At 46.3% G+C, this 17,644-nt stretch overlaps 1 protein-coding gene across 3 annotated transcripts in view; it reads left to right on the top strand.

Annotated features, from left to right (window-relative positions):
- Positions 1 to 291: 291 nt before the first annotated feature.
- Positions 292 to 17,644, top strand: part of UPB1 (beta-ureidopropionase 1) — a 70,292-nt gene continuing 52,939 nt past the window's right edge. Inside the window, exons 1-5 of one of the 3 annotated variants that reach the window (XM_075897990.2) lie at positions 292 to 468; positions 680 to 851; positions 4,662 to 4,749; positions 9,403 to 9,497; positions 11,836 to 11,997. In XM_075897990.2, coding sequence (XP_075754105.1) covers positions 368 to 468; positions 680 to 851; positions 4,662 to 4,749; positions 9,403 to 9,497; positions 11,836 to 11,997 — 618 coding nt within the window. In that variant the 5' untranslated portion in view covers positions 292 to 367. The remainder of the gene's footprint in view (positions 469 to 679; positions 852 to 4,661; positions 4,750 to 9,402; positions 9,498 to 11,835; positions 11,998 to 17,644) is intronic. The other 2 variants (XM_075897988.2, XM_075897989.2) reach the window with 2 other exon arrangements.

The following is a 17,644-nucleotide window of genomic DNA, read 5'->3' as shown; positions in this document are numbered from 1 at the left end:
CAAAAAAAAGCCCCGATCGCCATTTTCGGAGCGCCCAGAGCAGGGTCACGGAGCCGGGGGCCATAGGGGGCCTGCTCGGGCTTGTAACAGGGCTGCAGGAACCCCCCCCCCCCTTTTTGGGCAAGCATCCCGGGGGGAGGGGCTGCCGCGCGGGGCGCTGGTTCCAATCCAGGCTGGGGGGGGAGGGGGCACGGGCTCTCCTCAGAGGCAGCCTGGCGCCACAAGCGGGGGGAGGGGGGGCGTGTCCCCTCGGGTCCCATGTCGGGGGGGCGTGGCCTGGCCGGCGCTCAGGGGGTAACGGTCACTCAGCCTGGCCGGGCCGGGGCAGTCCGCTGGCGGCCGCCGTCGCCTCGTCCTCGGAGCCGCCATGGCGGGGGGCCTGGACTCGCTGGAGCGATGCCTGGAGCAGCGCCTGCCCCGCGAGGAGCGCGACGAGGTGAAGCGGCTCCTCTACGGGAGCCTGGGCAGGTGCGGGCCGGACTACAGCTCCCAGCGGCCCCTGCGGGGCGGAGGCCGGGGATGCCCCCGGGCGGGAGGGAGCGGCGGCTGAGCTCGCGCCGGGCGGGGTGCCGTTGGGCGCGCGCGGGCCTGGCGGTTGGCAGGCGCGAGGCTCGCGCTGCGGGCCGGGGGCGGGGGGGGAAGCCACGCGCGCGCTCCTTGATTCCCGTTGCCGTTTCAGGAAAGTGGACCTGCCGGCGGCGGCGGAGGCGGCCGCGGCCCAGCGGGACTTCGAGCTGCGGGGCTGGGGCTTCGGGGCGGCGCCCGAGCAGCTGCGGCAGCCGCGCCTGGTCCGCCTGGGCCTGGTCCAGAATAAACTCCCCCTCCCCACAGAGGCCCCCGTGGCGGAACAGGTACGGACGGCAGCACACCCCGCCGCTGGAGCCGCCCTCCCCGCGGGCCTGCAGCGCCTCAGCTGGAGACCCGCTCGGGCCAGGGAGACCCAGCGCCAGCCGGGAGGATTGTGTGGCTGGAGTCCGTGACCCTTGCACCCATCCCCGGGGCCGCCCCACAGAGCGAGGCTGGTGGGAGACCCTGAGCATTCAGTGAGGGGGTCTTCCCTAGACCCCGGGATGGCCAGCGAGTGGAGACCTGGCTCAGGCTGAGGGGCAGTGCTCTCATCCAGGGAACCACTCACCTCAAGGGGCGGAGAGCATCACCCCCTCGAGCCCTCTGAACTACATTGACTGGAACAGGAGTGCAGAGGAGACCTTAGGCTGGGCGTGTGTCACCTCACAAATCCGCAGCCCCCTTACGGTTGCTTTGTCCTGTGACTGTAGAGGTTCTAATGGCCTCTTGCATCAGATGTTTGCACCTCATATTTAGCAATCTGTTCCATCTTGGGCTGAGCTGTGACACTGAGCCCAGTCTACATTACAGATCTATATCAGCAGGGCTTGACAATTAATGTAATCTACTCGCCCATGGCGAGTAGATTACAAGCTGGCACAGCTGCGTGGTGCGGTCAGCGCATGCGCAGCACGCCGAACTGCACAGCTGGCGAGCCCTGTATATCAGTATAATTACATTGCCCAGGAGCATGATAAATCCATTCCCCTTAGTACTACTGACCTTTGGTTCCCCTCTTCTGGTGTAGAGAGCACTGCGTAGATGGGAGAGCTTCTCAAGGAGGGTGGATTAACAACCTCATTCTCTGGTCAGCATGGGAGCATCCTCACTAGACCCGAGGGCTGTGTCTACACTAGCATCCCTTCCGGAAAAGGGATGCTAATGTAGACTTTGGAATAGGCAAATCCGCGGGGGATTTAAATATCCCCCGCGGCATTTGCATTAACATGGCTGCCGCTTTTTTCCGGCTCGGGGTTTTTGCTGGAGAAAAGTGCCAGTCTAGACGTGATTCTCCGGAAAATAAAGCCTTTTCCGGAGGATCTCTTATTCCTACTTTCAAGTAGGAATAAGAGATCCTCCGGAAAAGGCTTTATTTTCCAGAGCATCACGTCTAGACTGGCGCTTTTCTCCGGCTTATCTCCAAGCCGGAAAAAAGCGGCAGCCATGTTAATGCAAATGCCGCGGGGGATATTTAAATCCCCCGCGGATTTGCCTATTCCAAAGTGCTACATTAACATTCCTTTTCCGGAAAGGGGTGCCAATGTAGACACAGCCTTACAGTATCACAGCTGCGTTATTGCTTGTGAGAACAAGCCCTGGGTACCCTTCCCAGACCTGAAGAAGAGCTCTGCGTATCTCAAAAATGTGTCTTGTTCTGCAACAGAAATTTTTCCAATAAAAGATATTACCTCACCCACCTTGTGTTTCACATATCACATCAGTTCTGCATTCTTGTGTTGTCTGCTAACAGTCTAGATTACATCTTCTGTGTATTGTTTACCTATTGACCTGGCTAAGCTATTTGTAATTTTAATGAAGCTAAATAGTTGCTAGCTTTCTAAGCTAAAAGCTGTCAGATGAACAAGAAAAGTCTCATGATCAGAGAACGGAAAGTTGATGATTTCAAATGCAGGGTTGTTGATTTATATGAATTAAATACTCTAAAATTCTTTATAAAGCAGTAAGTCAAAGGTCTTAGGGAAGTCTTTTGCCAGATGAATGACAACATCTTTCTGTGATACAAGGTGCACACTTTGCAGATTTTTATACAACTTGCATCTGAAAGTCTTTTTTTTAAGCAAAATGAAGGCAGATTTCATATTTTTGAAATATTCTGGACAGATGAGTCTGTTTATAAATAGGGCAGAAAGTTTTTTTTTCCAGATACTGTGTTTGGAGGGATTACTTCTCACAGAGAGAGTAGTTCATTTTTTGTTAGTCAAGTTCTTGCTTTCTCAGCCAAAAAAAAAAAAAGCCAATTGCTGCGCTTTGTCATGTGGACACTTGTCCATTAGAAACTGGCCTAAGACCAAATCATTTTAAATGGTGCTACACAGCTATTAGATCTGTCTGGTCAGTATTGATCTGGGTGGGGTTTGAGATGGATACATACATGAATGGGTCCAAATCTTATTGAAAGTGCCCCTTGGCTGTTTTTAACTAGAGTTCTCCAGTGAGAAGAGTTCCCGTGTAAAGATTTTTAACTAATTAAAAAAAAAACTGTCCATCACTGATATACTGGTTGCTTCTTATAAGGGATGCACTAAAACATGTTTTGAGGGTTAATGTCTTGTACTGATTGAAACATGTTTACTAACTGTGTGTGTGTTGTGTGTGTGTAAATTACAAGGCCATGGGATAAGAGGGAAGGTCCTTTCTTGGATTGAGAACTGGTTAAAAGACAGGAAACAAAGGGTAGGAATAAATGGTAAATTTTCAGATTGGAGAGGGGTGGTAACTAGTGGTGTACCCCAAGGGTCAGTCCTGGGACCAATCCTTTTCAACTTATTCATAAATGATCTGGAGAAAGGGGTAAGCAGTGAGGTAGTAAAGTTTGCAGATGATACAAAACTGTTTAGGATAGTCAAGACAGAAGCAGACTGTGAGGGACTCTGAAGATCTCACCAAACTGAGTGATTGGGCAACAAAATGGCAAATGAAATTTAATGTGGATAAGTGTAAATTAATGCACATCGGGAAAAATAACTCCACCCTCTCTGAGGCACCTGGTGCTGGCCACTGTCGGTAGACAGGATACTGGGCTAGATGGACCTTTGGTCTGACCCAGTACGGCCGTTCTTATGTTCTTATGTGTTTGTGTTTTGCATTTCTTAGACTAGCACAAGCTTCTCTCCTTAGGCCCAGAGCATAGAATGAAAGGGGCTTGTCTGCATTTCAGAAGTAGCCAGTCTATGGCCATTCTCACCTTTTGATCATCCCATGATTCATTTATCCAAACATGAGAAACAGTCCCACTGATTAGCTGTAGGGATGATGGCCTTCTAAACCTGCTCAAAGTTGTCAAGGATATGCTGCCCATTAGTGATGCAACATACTGCTCTAACAAGCAATTTGTCAGTTCCCAAATACTACCAGCTCTGGCTGGATATTTCAGGGGAAGTCCTGGAATTTACATGTACTAGCATGCTGCACAAATATCTATTCAGTAGATTGGCCCAACCAATGGTGATATTGTGCTTACTCATTCACGTGATATTCCTCCTTGATTGGATCCACCTGGTCATCTCCAGCCTGGTCCTGGCCTGCATATTTATTCCTGCCTCTGGAAATTTCCACTACATGCATCTGACGAAGTGGGTCTTTGCCCACGAAAGCTTATGCTCCTACACTTCAGTTAGTCTATAAGGTGCCACAGGACTCCTCGTCGTGATATTGCTAAGTGTCACATATCAAAACAGCTTCAGAAAGGGATGGGTTTTTTGGGGAGAGGGGTTGTTGTAAGGTTTGTAGGTCTCTCTATTGCACGTGTAGGGACTATAGGCCAGTTTTTAAAAAAGTTATTTAGACATCTAAAGATGAAGATACATGTTTTTAAAAATCCCACAAGCCACCTACCTGCATGTTTAGACACCTAAAGGCCTTTTTAAAAATACCCTAACTCTTCAGGGCCTTATTCTAGAACCACTGTTAGTGCTGAGCAGTAAGTTACCATACAAGTATTCTTACTGAAATTAATGTGACAAAGTGCCAACCAAGGTATTACTTAATATGAACAAAATGGCAGAACCAAAATCTTAATGTTACAAGTGAATTATGATGTATGAGTTTTATAGAGACAAATTTCTTGCAACTAGGTGGCTGCATTGCATGGACGAATAGAGGAGATTGTGGAGGTGGCTGCAATGTGTGGGGTGAATGTAATCTGCTTTCAAGAGGCCTGGAGTGAGTATTTTCTGTAGCTTCTTTGAGTCCAGATTCTCTGCCTTTAAAATTCTTAAATGTATGGAACTAGTTGATTCCTCTCCACTTTAACAAATACCCTATCTAAAAAAAATGTTCTGCGGCAACCATGAAACAAATTCCAAGGTACTGCCCATTGATCTTAATCTTTATTTTCAGAAGAATCTTAAAAGTCTCTGTGTTGTCAGAGTTGTGTGTGTAGGTCCCATGTAAGTCTGCAAAGGCCAGGCCCTCATCTCAGCAATGCTTTTAGTTATACTTTCTGTTCGTTTTCTTTCACCTAATCTCTTTTTTCTTCCTTGGAAGTTTTCTTTCATTTAGGAAGATTCTCAACTGCAGAAAAGTAGCATTTAATAAAAATGGAGGATGTGTGGGTTTAGAACTGACCAAAACCAAAATTGAAGGACTTTCTGGGTTATTATTGTGGAAAATATGACTTAGGGCAGGGCTACTCAACACGTGGCCTATGGGGGGGATCCTTTGAACATGGCCTCCACTGGGAACATGTTCCACAATGGCGAGGTGTCTCCCAGGCAGGATGAGTATTGAAAGATGCAAGCGGATGGGCTGGCTGGAACAGATGGGTACAGGATGTTTGCGTTTCTAGCCCCCAGGGAGGAGTTGCTGGGGCATTGTGGGAAGTGCCAGCCGCTTAGCCTTGTAGGCAGAGCTTGAGTGGTGCTGACTGGCTCATACTGGCCATGTTTGAATCTGGCACCACGGCCGGGCAGCCCTACCTCCATCCTGCACGGAGCAATGGACTCCCTTGTAGAATTTCAGTCCTGCTGGGAATCCAGGATGGCGCTCCCGGGCACTTGTCCTTTTTTGCCTCTTGTGTCTGGCCTCACTTTACTAGCTCCCCACCTGCCGCAGGTTGGAGCACTTTGTCTTGGAAACTTCTTTTTACAGTAAAATCACTCCAAGAAACACACAACCTGAAGCTTCAAGCTAAACACCCGAAATACTGGTATACAATTTTCTTTTTAATAAGAAGCATTAAAATGGCAACAAGAGACACTTGTTGGATAAACACAGGATTTTGAACCCTGTTTGGGAGATGGAATTTACTTTTGCAGAGATAAATGGAAAACCAATGTGTCTTCTTTGTCAAAAGAGTATCGCGGTGTTGAAGAAAACCTGCAATGGCACCATGCATCTTGTCACTCTGAATTCAAAGACTTGTATCCACTTGACAGCAGTTTAAGAAAAACTAAGATACATTCCTTACTGGGAGATTTTCATACTCAACAAGATATGTTCTGTTCGGTAGTTAAAGACAGTGATGCCGTTACAGAAGCCTTCTTCAAAATGGCTTTGCCCATAGCTAACTCAAAAAGACCTTTTACCCAAGATGAATTGATGAAGCAGTGCTTCTTCGAGTGCAGCAAATCACTTTTTGTAGAATTTAAAAACAAATAGGATATAGGTAAGCAAATATCAAAACTGCAAGTCCCTGATTCAACTGCAGTAAGACAAATTGAAAGCAATGCAGGCGATCTGTTTTCCAAATTGCTAAAAGATATTGAAAGCACTGAGTATTTCAGTCTGGCAATGGATGAATCTACTGATCATTCAGACATATCTCAGTTCATAATCTGAGTGTGTTTTTTCAATGGTAAAAAGTATGTCGAAGAACTGTTTACTACCTTTGATGGGTCAAACTAGGAGAGAGTATGTTTATTCTGCGCTGACGGCATTTTTGGAAGGTCCAGGAAAATGCATTGATTTGGAGAATCTTACTTTGGTAACAACTGATGGCACTCCCTCCATGATTGGAAAAGAGAAGGGGCTAATTGCTGAAGAAAAATACACAGTTTCCAGATTTCTTTTCATACCATTGCATTCTGCACCAAGAACAGTTTTATGCAGTAAACTGAAGAGATGATTTCTCAAAAGCACAATGGATAGAGTCACAAAAATCATCTAACTTCATTGTTGCAAATGCCTTGAAACATAGACAATTTTGAGCTTTAATTGAGTACAAAACACAGTGTGGTGACTTGGCAATGCTTGCAGAAGTTAGATGTCTGAGTCAAGGCAAAGTGTTAGATCAGTCTCCTGTATGAGTGTTTTTGAAGGCAAAGGATCGCCAGGATTTAGATGAAGAGACATTCCTGCTAAACATGGCTTTTCTCACTGATATGACACGCCATTCAAATGCACTCAATCTTAAACTTCAAGGCAAAGAAAAGAACTTGCCTTCTTTGATGTGGGTTGTTTCTGCATTTAAAACAAAATTGGCTCTTTTAGCTGATCAGCTTCTTGAGAAATACTTAACTCACTTTCCCATCCTCAACTTGCAAGTGACACAGCTCAGTGAACATGCATCTTTTTTATAGAGTACATCTCAGAGCTGAGAACCAAATTTTCTTCTCATTTTCTAGATGTCAAATGCCTGAAGACCGTCCTTGAATTTACTGAAAATCCATTTTCAGTCGAGGTAAAGGCAGTCTCACCTTCAGCAGTGAGATTTGGTGTTGAGAGGGCCATGTTTGAAGAAGAGATGACAGAACTGCAAAGCAATAGTATTTTAAAAGCTAGGCATTAGGAAGAGGACACTGAAACATTTTGGATGATCTATGTACAGGAAGACACGTACCCTGCATTACTGAAATGTGCCAAAAAAGTACTAATTTACTTTGGGTCTGCATATGTCTGTGAAAGTTCATTCTCCTCCATGGGAATCAAGTCAAAACTGCACACATCACTTACTGACAGTCATCTGACCAACTGTCTCTGTGCTGCTACAACAGAATACAAGCCTGATGTGAAACAGCTGGTGAAAAGTTTTCAGACACAATCTTCACATTGATTGTACTTATACTTCAGTAAATTCCAGTACTGTACTGACAGTTTTTGTTTGATTTGTTAAAATTGTGAAGCCAAAACGAAAAAGGAGTCAATATAATGGTCTTCTGCTGTTATGCGTTTTAGTGGTTAAATTCCTGTACTGTCATTGCTCGTTAAAAGTGCTGTCATATGGGTGGAAATTGGGTCAATATTGCATTTTGCAGCAGAACTGACTAAAATGGGGCCTGCATGTTGTGTAGTCTGACTTTAAATGTTTGTATTCATGCCCGTCAGTGTGAAAGAAGCTATCTGCATATATTTGCGTATATATTTGCATGTATGTGCCACCACACTTAAGTTGTGGTCCTTGGTATGTGCTGTGAGTATCATTGTGGCCCCTGAGGCTTTCAAAGTTGAGTAGCCCTGTCTTAGGGCATGTCCAGCTTTTTGGTGTCAAAATAAAGGGTACACATGACAATGTGACTTTTGTTGGGAAAAACACCCAGTTTTGGGGACAAAAAGCTTCCACTCTATGAGAAACTTTTTTCTTTTCTTCTCTCTTTATTGTCATGAAAGGAGCAGATACCTTTAGGGGATCCTCTGCCCCTTGTGTGATAGTGGGTAATCTTTACTTTTCATTTCACCCTACTTTACTACCTGATCTCTAATCATAACCACTTGTCTTCTGGCCAGTCACACCTGTCATTTCAAACTACCAGGTATTCAGCGTGGTTTCTTAATTGAATGAATGTTGCTTCATTACAAGGGTCTTTGCTTCATAGTGCTGAATGCCTGAGTGACACTCCTTGTCCTAAGAAATTAAATTCCTACTTGAGGAGTACGCGAAAATTAGATCCTGGTCTGCTGCATATAACTAGTCTTATGCTGTCTCTGTGAGAATGCAGCCTAGAAAATCTAAACTTTAGAAACTCCTAAATTAGTGATGTTATCATGTACCCATTTACATGATTAACCAATAAGTCTGGGCTCATTGGTTAATCCTAATGGTTACACTCGCCCCTCTTCTCCTCCCCACCCCCCCACCTTGTTTCCTAAGTATCAGAGGTAGAAAGGTGGGGGAGAAGCGGGAACTGGTGCCAATGGAGAACTGGCTGAAAAGCTGGCTCCCTATGAGCATTGGCTCCCAAGAAGCCCCGTGCCCTCCTGTCTTGCTACCTCTGATAGAGGGACAGCAGCACTTGGGGTAGGGGCAGCAGGCAGGAGCCACTATGCATGGGGATCCAGCTTTTAAGCTAGCTCTCTGCATGTGCCAGCTCCCATGTAGTCATCTTGCCCCCCCGCTGCCTCCCACAGAGGCAGCAGTGCGGCTGGGGGGAAATGGGAGCCGGTGCTCATTGAGATCTAGCTTAAAAGCCAGCTCCCCATAAGCATCAGCTCCCACACATTTGCTAATAGAGAGGCAGCAGTGCAGTGGAGAAAGGGGGCAGACAGGAGTCAGTACATGCAGGAAGCCAGCTTTCATGCCATTTCCCTATGCATATCAGCTCTTGTGGAGCTGCCTTTCTACCTTAACAACTGGGTCCCCACAAGCACCGGCTTCACCTGCCTCCTTCATGTAAACATGTAATTTTTCAGCAGTTACATGTTTACAAAAATAAATGTTTTTAAGATTCCTATCCTACATTTTTAAGAACCAAAGTCCTTTGAGCAGGAAGGTGACAGCAGCATCATACTCAAATGTGGAAATTATTTCTTGGTGTCCACGAAAGCAGCTTCTGAACACATTTGATTGACCTGTGTTTATATAAATAAAGCAGAACTCACCCCATAACTGTTCAGCAACCTAAATCTTTTTATTGACCTCTCATGTTCGTGTTTGTCTAGCTATGCCCTTTGCATTCTGTACAAGAGAGAAGCTACCATGGACTGAATTTGCTGAATCAGCAGAGGCTGGTCTGACAACAAGGTTCTGCCAGAAGGTAGAAAATTGAATTCGTACCATTCTATAATCACTTCTTGTATATCAGTCTTGTACGTTATAAAAATCAGAGAACCAAAAATAATTTTCCAGCATATTAAAGGATGTATTATGACAGCTAGTGAAAATGCAAATGGACAGCACACATGCAATATGAAACAGTTTTAAAAGTTTATAATTTATATATAGCTTTACATTTATATATAGCTTTTTACCCTGTTGTATACGTGAGATTTCCTATCCTGACTTTCCCATATTTTTACAAGAAGAAAATAAGCTTCACAACTTATGATGTTAACTAATGGTTAATTTACTAGTTTAGTAGTCAATGGAATTTCCATCGGCTACTCGACTAGTTGATATGCACTTCCGCATTCCATTGGGGCTCTTGTACATTTCAAAAGAGGAATGCAGAGCTCCACATGTAGCCCAGGGCCAGCGGGAAGTCCTACTGACTCCAGGCTGCAAGGGGGCCAACTTTGGAATGTACAAGAGGCCCAAGCAGGAGCTCTTGTGCATTTCAAAGTGGAAGCACCCTCATGGAGCCTGGGATCAGTGAGGGTCTCAGAGTCCCCCTGCTGACCCCAGGTTCCATGCTGAGCTGCCAATTTGAAATGCCACGTGGAGCCCGGGGTCAGCTGGGGACTCCCAAGCTGATCCTGGGCTCCGTGCAGCATTTCAGCGGAATCTGGGATCAATTACAGACTCCCGAGCTCACCCTGGGCTCTGCGCGGTGCTGCCACTTTGAAACTCCAAGGCAGCATTTCAAAGGAGCAGCGGTGCATAGCTGATCCCAAGCATAGCTGTGTGGCGCTGCTGCTTTGAAATGCCATATGTGAACTGGGCTACTAATCACAGATTTGTAATCACCTTACATCTTCAATCTGACATACCTCACATGTGGAGCACTTCCCTATGTTGAGTTAATGGCCTAAGGTGAGGATGGGCAATAAAAAGTCGGTGGCCTGCCAGGATAAATTGCTGATGGGTCGCTGCTATTGTATTTACCTGCACCTCTGGAGGTATCGGCAATCACACCTCTCATTGGCCATGGATCACCGTTTCCGGCAATGGAAGCTTTAGGAAGTGGTGTCCCAAGTCTGTGTCACTTCCTGCCATGCGTCTGGGATAGGGCGCTCCCCACATCACTGGCTCCTGCATATTTTTATCGGGTAGTTGATTAGTCAACTAGTCGCTTACATCCCTAGTGAACAGTGTCGTGGTTCTTTGCCTAACATAATTGGGGATCATCAAATTGCATAACAATCTTTCTGTTGTGTTCCTAACACTACATTTAACGGAAGAAAGAATAAAAGGACAAATAATGCCTAACTGTTAAGCAGCAAGTAGAATCTGGGTTAGTTGGAGAGATTGAGTCCTGAGACATCCTTGGAAGACTGCCTTGCCTGAATCCTTTTGTTTCCAATTGTTGGAGTTCAGTGTCATGTGCGTCTGTATTGCTGCTGAAGAGAAGCTGAATGTTTATCCCATAGGTAACAGCCAAACATGAGATGCTTTGCAAAGAGAATAAAAATGATTAGTCGGTCCAGACTGATTTAATAAATGGCAAAGAGTTGTTCACCAGTATGCTGTGACTTCATATGTCAGGCACTGGCAAGAGATTCTTAGACAATGCATTCATTAATCTTTCACTCTGGTTCCTGCAGGTCTTTGTAGAAGGCATCAGGAATCAATCAGCTCAAGGATTTATAGGAAGCTTTAGAAGTAAGGGTCAGACACCAGATGTTAAGTTAGAGTTGGTCTAAAATTTTGAGTAGAAACATTTTTTTCAAAGGAAAATGGCTATTTGAAATGAGAATGTTCTTGAAAAAATTATCACTGGAAAGTGAGAATAAAACAAAAACTGAAAATAAGTAAGTTTTCTGCTTTTGTTTCTACATTGAAAAACCAATGATTATATTTCAGAAAATAAAAGAAAACATTTTTTAAGCATGTCCCATGATTTTTTTAACCTTTTCCAACCACCCTTTGTTAAGCAAATCTACTAAGTAGTGTACCAGAATGAAGGAATGAGAGCAGGATTACATTCTCCCCTTCCCCCCAACTCACACACTTATTTCTCAGCTCCATATGCCCCTTTTGGGTGTAGGTGGGAATGGCCAACAGGTTAAGGACTGTTACTATGGTAGAACTCATCTAACTGCACCTTGATGCTTCTGCTGGAAGGATTCAGACTGGAAAGTTTTCACTGAGACATGCCTCCTTGAACAAGAAAAATTTAAAACCTCTTCTATATTACACTTTTGAGGGGGAAAATAGAAACATTGTTAATGATAGAAGGCTTTTCATAAATAGAGGGTTTTTTTTCATTTCTATAGCTGGCAAAGAAACACAATATGGTTGTGGTGTCTCCAATTCTGGAGAGAGATGATGTACATGGAGGAACTTTGTGGAACACTGCAGTGGTGATTTCAAACTCTGGATCAGTCCTTGGGAAGAGCAGGAAAAATCACATTCCAAGGATTGGAGATTTCAATGAGGTAAGAGGCAGCATTTCTTTTAATAAATTGCACTACTTTGTAGCTCTTGTTTATCTCTGTATTGTAGAATGTTGGAAAGCATAGCTCCATCGATATCTTGTTCATTTTGTCAAGGGAGAATTGTGTGGCCATGATGCCATTAAGGGATTTCTGCTGCGCTCATAAATCATAAGCCTGGAATATGATTACACCAGAATCTTCAAGTTGCTGTTGTAGCTTTGATTTATTTTGAGTTATTTTATTTGTTTTATAGTATTTCCCCAAAATAATTTGGTCCTCTCAACTTCATGAAAACATTCAGGAACTTTTCTAAAAATTGTGTAATCCATAGCTAGGGTGTCACTGGTGTGCCACTTGTGGGACTCTGATAAAGTCAAACTCATGGTGAATTTCTTGTAAGCTGACAAGCCTTGTGTGACGTGGTTAGGGATGAACTGTGCTTGTGCTCTTTTTGTATTTCCCTGGGAACTTTTTTCATCTGACAAGCCTATAACTGTACTACTCTAGAATCCTACAATTCATCCCACTTTTCACTGGACTATCAATTTACAGCACCTTTATTTACAAAGCATATTATCTCCAGCAGAACCATCTCAACTGGTTTGACCCCTGACCCAAAATTCCCTTGGGTAGCTATGACCAGCTGGTAAATGCAATGACAGAGAAGAGCTCATTCAAAACGAAGTATAATTTATTTGTCTGTAGGGAACATCCCAAGTAGGGAGAAAAGGGTTAAAAATAACATATGCCCAAATGTGTAGTATCTTACCTAAACCTAACCTTTCCTCCCTGTTTAAACCTAACCTTTCCTCCCTGTGATCAGAGAGGGTATGCAGCCCCTAATAGATGAAGGAGGTAACCTAGTGACAGATGATGTGGGGAAATCTGAAGTACTCAATGCGTTCTTTGCCTCTGTATTCACGGACAAGGTCGGCTCCTGGACTTCTGCACTAAGTGATGCAAGATGGGATGAAGATGGACAGCCCGTGATGGGTAAAGAACAGGTTAGGAACTACTTAGAAAAGCTAAACGTACACAAATCCATGGGTCCGGACTTAATGCATCCGAGGTTACTGAGGGAGTTGGCAACTGTCATTGAGGAGCCTTTGGCCATTATTTTTGAAAAGTCGTGGAGATCGGGAGAAATCCCGGATGATTGGAAAAAGGCAAATGTAGTGCCCATCTTCAAAAAAGTGAAGAAGGACGATCCAGGGAACTGTAGGCCGGTGAGTCTTACCTCGGTTCCTGGAAAAATCATGGAAGGGATCCTTAAGGAATCCATTTTGAGACACTTGGATGAGAGAGAAGTGATTAGGAATAGTCAACATAGATTCACAAAGGGCAAGTCGTGCCTGACCAATCTGATTAGCTTCTATGATGAGGTTACTGGCTCGGTGGACATGGGGAAGTCAGTGGATGTTATATACCTTGACTTTAGCAAGGCTTTTGATACGGTCTCCCACAATATTCTTGCCAGCAAGTTAAGGGAATGTGGATTGGATAAATGGACAGTAAGATGGATAGAAAGATGGATAGAAGGCTGGGCCCAGCGGGTAGTGATCAACGGCTCAATGTCAGGATGGTGGTCGGTTTCTAGCGGAGTGCCCCAAGGTTCAGTTCTAGGACCGGTTTTGTTCAATATCTTTATTAATGACCTGGATAAGGGGATGGATTGCACCCTCAGCAAGTTTGCAGATGACACTAAGCTAGGGGGAGAGGTAGATACGCTGGAGGGCAGAGATAGGGTCCAGAGTGACTTAGACAAATTGGAGGATTGGGCCACAAGAAATCTGTTGAGGTTCAACAAGGACAAATGTAGAGTCCTGCACTTGGGACGGAAGAATCCCAAGCATAGTTACAAGCTGGGGACCAACCAGTTAAGTAGTAGTTCTGCAGAAAAGGACCTGGGGGTTACAGTGGATGAGAAGCTGGATATGAGTCAACAGTGTGCCCTTGTAGCCAAGAAGGCTAATGGCATATTAGGGTGCATTAAGAGGAGCATTGCCAGCAGATCCAGAGATGTCATTATTCCCCTTTATTCGGCATTGGTGAGGCCACATCTGGAGTATTGTGTCCAGTTCTGGGCCCCCCACTACAAAAAGGATGTGGACGCATTGGAGAGGAGGGAAGTAGTGGAGTCTCCATCCCTAGAGGTGTTTAAGTCTCGGCTTGACAAAGCCCTGGCCGGGTTGATTTAGATGGGATTGGTCCTGCCTAGAGCGGGGGGCTGGACTTGACGTCCTTCTGAGGTCTCTTCCAGTTCTATGATTCTATGATAAGGGGATGGTTGGGTGAAATAACATGATCTTGGTAACTAATTGACCATTCATTATTAGTGGGAAATAGATCAATGGAGGGATGATAGGAGTTACTATAGAGAACTTTCTGGGTGTCTGGCTGGTGAGTAACTTGCCCACATGATCAGGGTTTAGCTGATCGCCATATTTGGGGTCGGGAAGGAATTTTCCTCCAGGGTAGATTGGCAGGGGGTCAGACTAGATGATCATAATGGTCCCTTCTGACCTTAAAGTCTATGAGTCTATGGATTCTGCTTAACTTAGGCACACCTAAAGCATTGGGCTTCATCCCCTGCCTCCCTCAGGCTTTGTCTAGACAGGCAATTGAGCAACAAAGCTTTTGTTTCTTCTTCGAGTGCTTGCTCATGTCCATTCCAGATAGGTGTGCACGCGCTGCGTGTACAGATTCTGGAGATTTTTCTCTTAGCAGTATTCGTCAGGCCAGCCAAGGACCCCCCTGGAGTGGTGCCAGTGTACTGGTGCATATATATCCCTGCTGGCCCTCCACCCCCTCAGTTCCTTCTTACCACCAGTGATGGTAGCTGGAGCACTTGATAGTCAATCTATCCCTTAGTGCTTTACAGTTCATAGTTAAGTGTTTGAAGTTAGATAGTTTCTAGTGTAGACAGTTGTTAGGTTTATTGTTCTTATCGGGGAGTCTTCTCCACTTATCTGCTCTCCTGGGGAGGGGATGACTGGGTCTCAGGGCTTCAAACCATGTGTAAGGTGCTCCAAACCTATGCCCTCCGGTGATCCACATGACTCCTGTCTAAAGTGCCTAGGAGAGGGCTAGCGCGCCAACAGCTGCCAAAACTGCAGGAGCTTCAAGCCGAGGACAAAGTGGGAGCATAATTCCCGGCAGAAGCTCCTCTTAATGGAGTCTGTACTTCAACTGGTGGCACCAGAAGCGGCACTGAGTGTACACGGTGCACCGGCTTCTATTAGAGAACCGTCTGCGGCACCGAAGCATGTGGCATTGGCGAAATCCTCATCGTCAAGGCACTGGTCTCAATCCCTGGCGCACTCAAGGATGAGGCAACATAGGAGGAGATCCCCAACGAGAGATGGCCTTAAGGTGTACCACAAAGATGGGCATCCAGCCAATGGTGCTCGCCAGCAGGCTTCCAGATCCCGACAGCACCGGTTCACCATGGCACATGCAGAGAGCTCTGTACTGGAGGCAAATGTTGAGGCAGTTCAGCATCCCTTGATGCCAGAACTTTGATGGAGCACGTGAGCTTATGGAGCTCACCTCATCTCTGGAGTCAGTCGTGATTATGGATGACGATCACCAACACTCCCCCTTTGGCATCAGAGTCCAGTGCAACCAAGATTTCCGGGCCATACCCCGGGCTTGGGGCCTGCACCAACTCTGATGCCGATACCAGTACCAATTCTGGTACTGTACCAGCCCACGTTACCTATAACCAAGGGACCACCTGTACCACCGGAACTGGGCCTGTCGGACTCAAGGACACTGCTGACATCAGCATCGCCTCCTGTGGCACCGCACACCCTGGTACCAACTATGATGGAGCTAACCTATTCTGCAGTACCAACGATGCAGGGTCAATACCCAGACCCAATGCCGCCACCAGCACTGCTGGTCCTGGTACTGGCACCGACTCATAGAGAGAAGCCAATAGCGATAGCCAGACACATGTCATCTCGTTGATCCCCGGTGCTGTCACTGGCACCGCCCTGGTCGGCCTCAGACTTCTCAGAGTCAGACGTTGACTCAGCATGTTCCTGGATCTCATCCTATAGATCCAGGTCATGGCACTGGTCTTGGTCTAGATACCATTTGTGCCAACTGAGCCTGACTACTCACTCCACAATGGCAGCCTCACCAGCAGTGTCCCTTTTGCATTCCCTGTACATACCAATAGGCCCAGGTGCCACAGCCATCCAGGCACTCCTCTGTGACGGCTGAGTCCAGGAGCACTCCCTCTGCAACCTGTTTGACCAGGGCACCTATTTCAGAGGCAGGACATTCCTCTTACAGAGAGGCAACCAGACCGGGCGCAGAAGAGCAGGGTGTGGAGTGCCACCCTGTGGCCTGCCGGTTCCACCGCCCCAAGCCATAGAGCAACAACGGGCACTCCCTCCGCTGAGGGAGTTCTTGTCTTCACTAGACAAAGCATTTGCCAACCCAGCCCCTTCTATGCCAGCCATGGATGCCAGGGTGCACCAGAACCTGCTCCGCCGGCTGGCAGCAAACTTAGGGGTACAGGCGAAGGAGGTGTCTGAGGACCTGGATCCCATGGTAGACGTTCTGACAGTAGACACTCCAGCCAAGGTCACACTACTACTTAATAAGACTGTATCCAAGCTAGCCAAGACTCTGTGGCATGCTCCTTCCTCCACTGCACCCACCCAGAAGGAGGTAGTGAGGTACTATTTCATCCTTCAGGCTGGACATGAACATCTATACTCCCATCCACTACCAGGCTTGCTGGTAGTCCAAGCGGCAGGTCAGAAAGAGAGCAAGGACCCCTGGGGCCCATTCCCAAGAGCAGGAAACCAAAGAAATTGGATCTTTGGGGCAGAAAGACCTAGCAACAGGGGAGCTCCAGCTCTGTATCGTGAACTAACAAGTCATGTTAAGCAGTTACACCTATAATATGCTGTCTACAATAGACAAATTCAAGGAGTCTCTCTTAAGAGAAGAGATGAGTTTGGGGCCTTGTTAGATGAAGGCAGGGTGGTCTCACATTCGGCTTTTCAGGATGCATTGGACGCAGCTGACTCCATGGCCTGCACTAAGGCTACTTGGTGGTCATGAGGCACAGTGCTTGGCTTCAGGTGATGGGGATCCTACCTGAAGTCCAAAACACTTTACAAGACCTGCCTTTTGAGGGCACTGGGTTATTTTCTGAACAAACTGACTCAGGGTTGCATAGCTTGAAGGACTCCAGAGCAACACTGAAATCACTGGGAATCCATACCCTGGACCCTCAGCAAAGGCCCCTGCACCCTAGAGTCGCTCCGAAAACTTTCTAACAGTCATTTAAGCCTGACTGAGATAGCAGGAGGGGCCATAGTTACAATGGTAGCAACAATAGGAATAGGCATAGGGAGTCTAGGTCTGACTCAGAAAGGGAATCAACTCAGCCCCCTAACCAACAGCCGAAGGTGTCATTTTGAAAATAAGCTTGAGGACAGTGTTCCAGCCTCCATTATAACCCCACCCTTTGGGTCCGGGCTCTCCCATTTCTTCCTTGCCTGGTCTGAGATTACTTCGGATCATTGTTTACTCAATCTGGTGGAAAAAGGATATGCTATCCCTTTCCTGTCCCATCCACCCTCCCTTCCTCCCCATCCCTCTTCAGGGACCCCTCTCATGAGTT

Source organism: Pelodiscus sinensis, chromosome Z (genome assembly GCF_052426305.1).
Source record: "Pelodiscus sinensis isolate ZL-2025 chromosome Z, ASM5242630v1, whole genome shotgun sequence".
NCBI classification, from domain to species: Eukaryota; Metazoa; Chordata; order Testudines; family Trionychidae; genus Pelodiscus; species Pelodiscus sinensis.
This window is presented reverse-complemented; position numbering and strand designations above follow the sequence as displayed.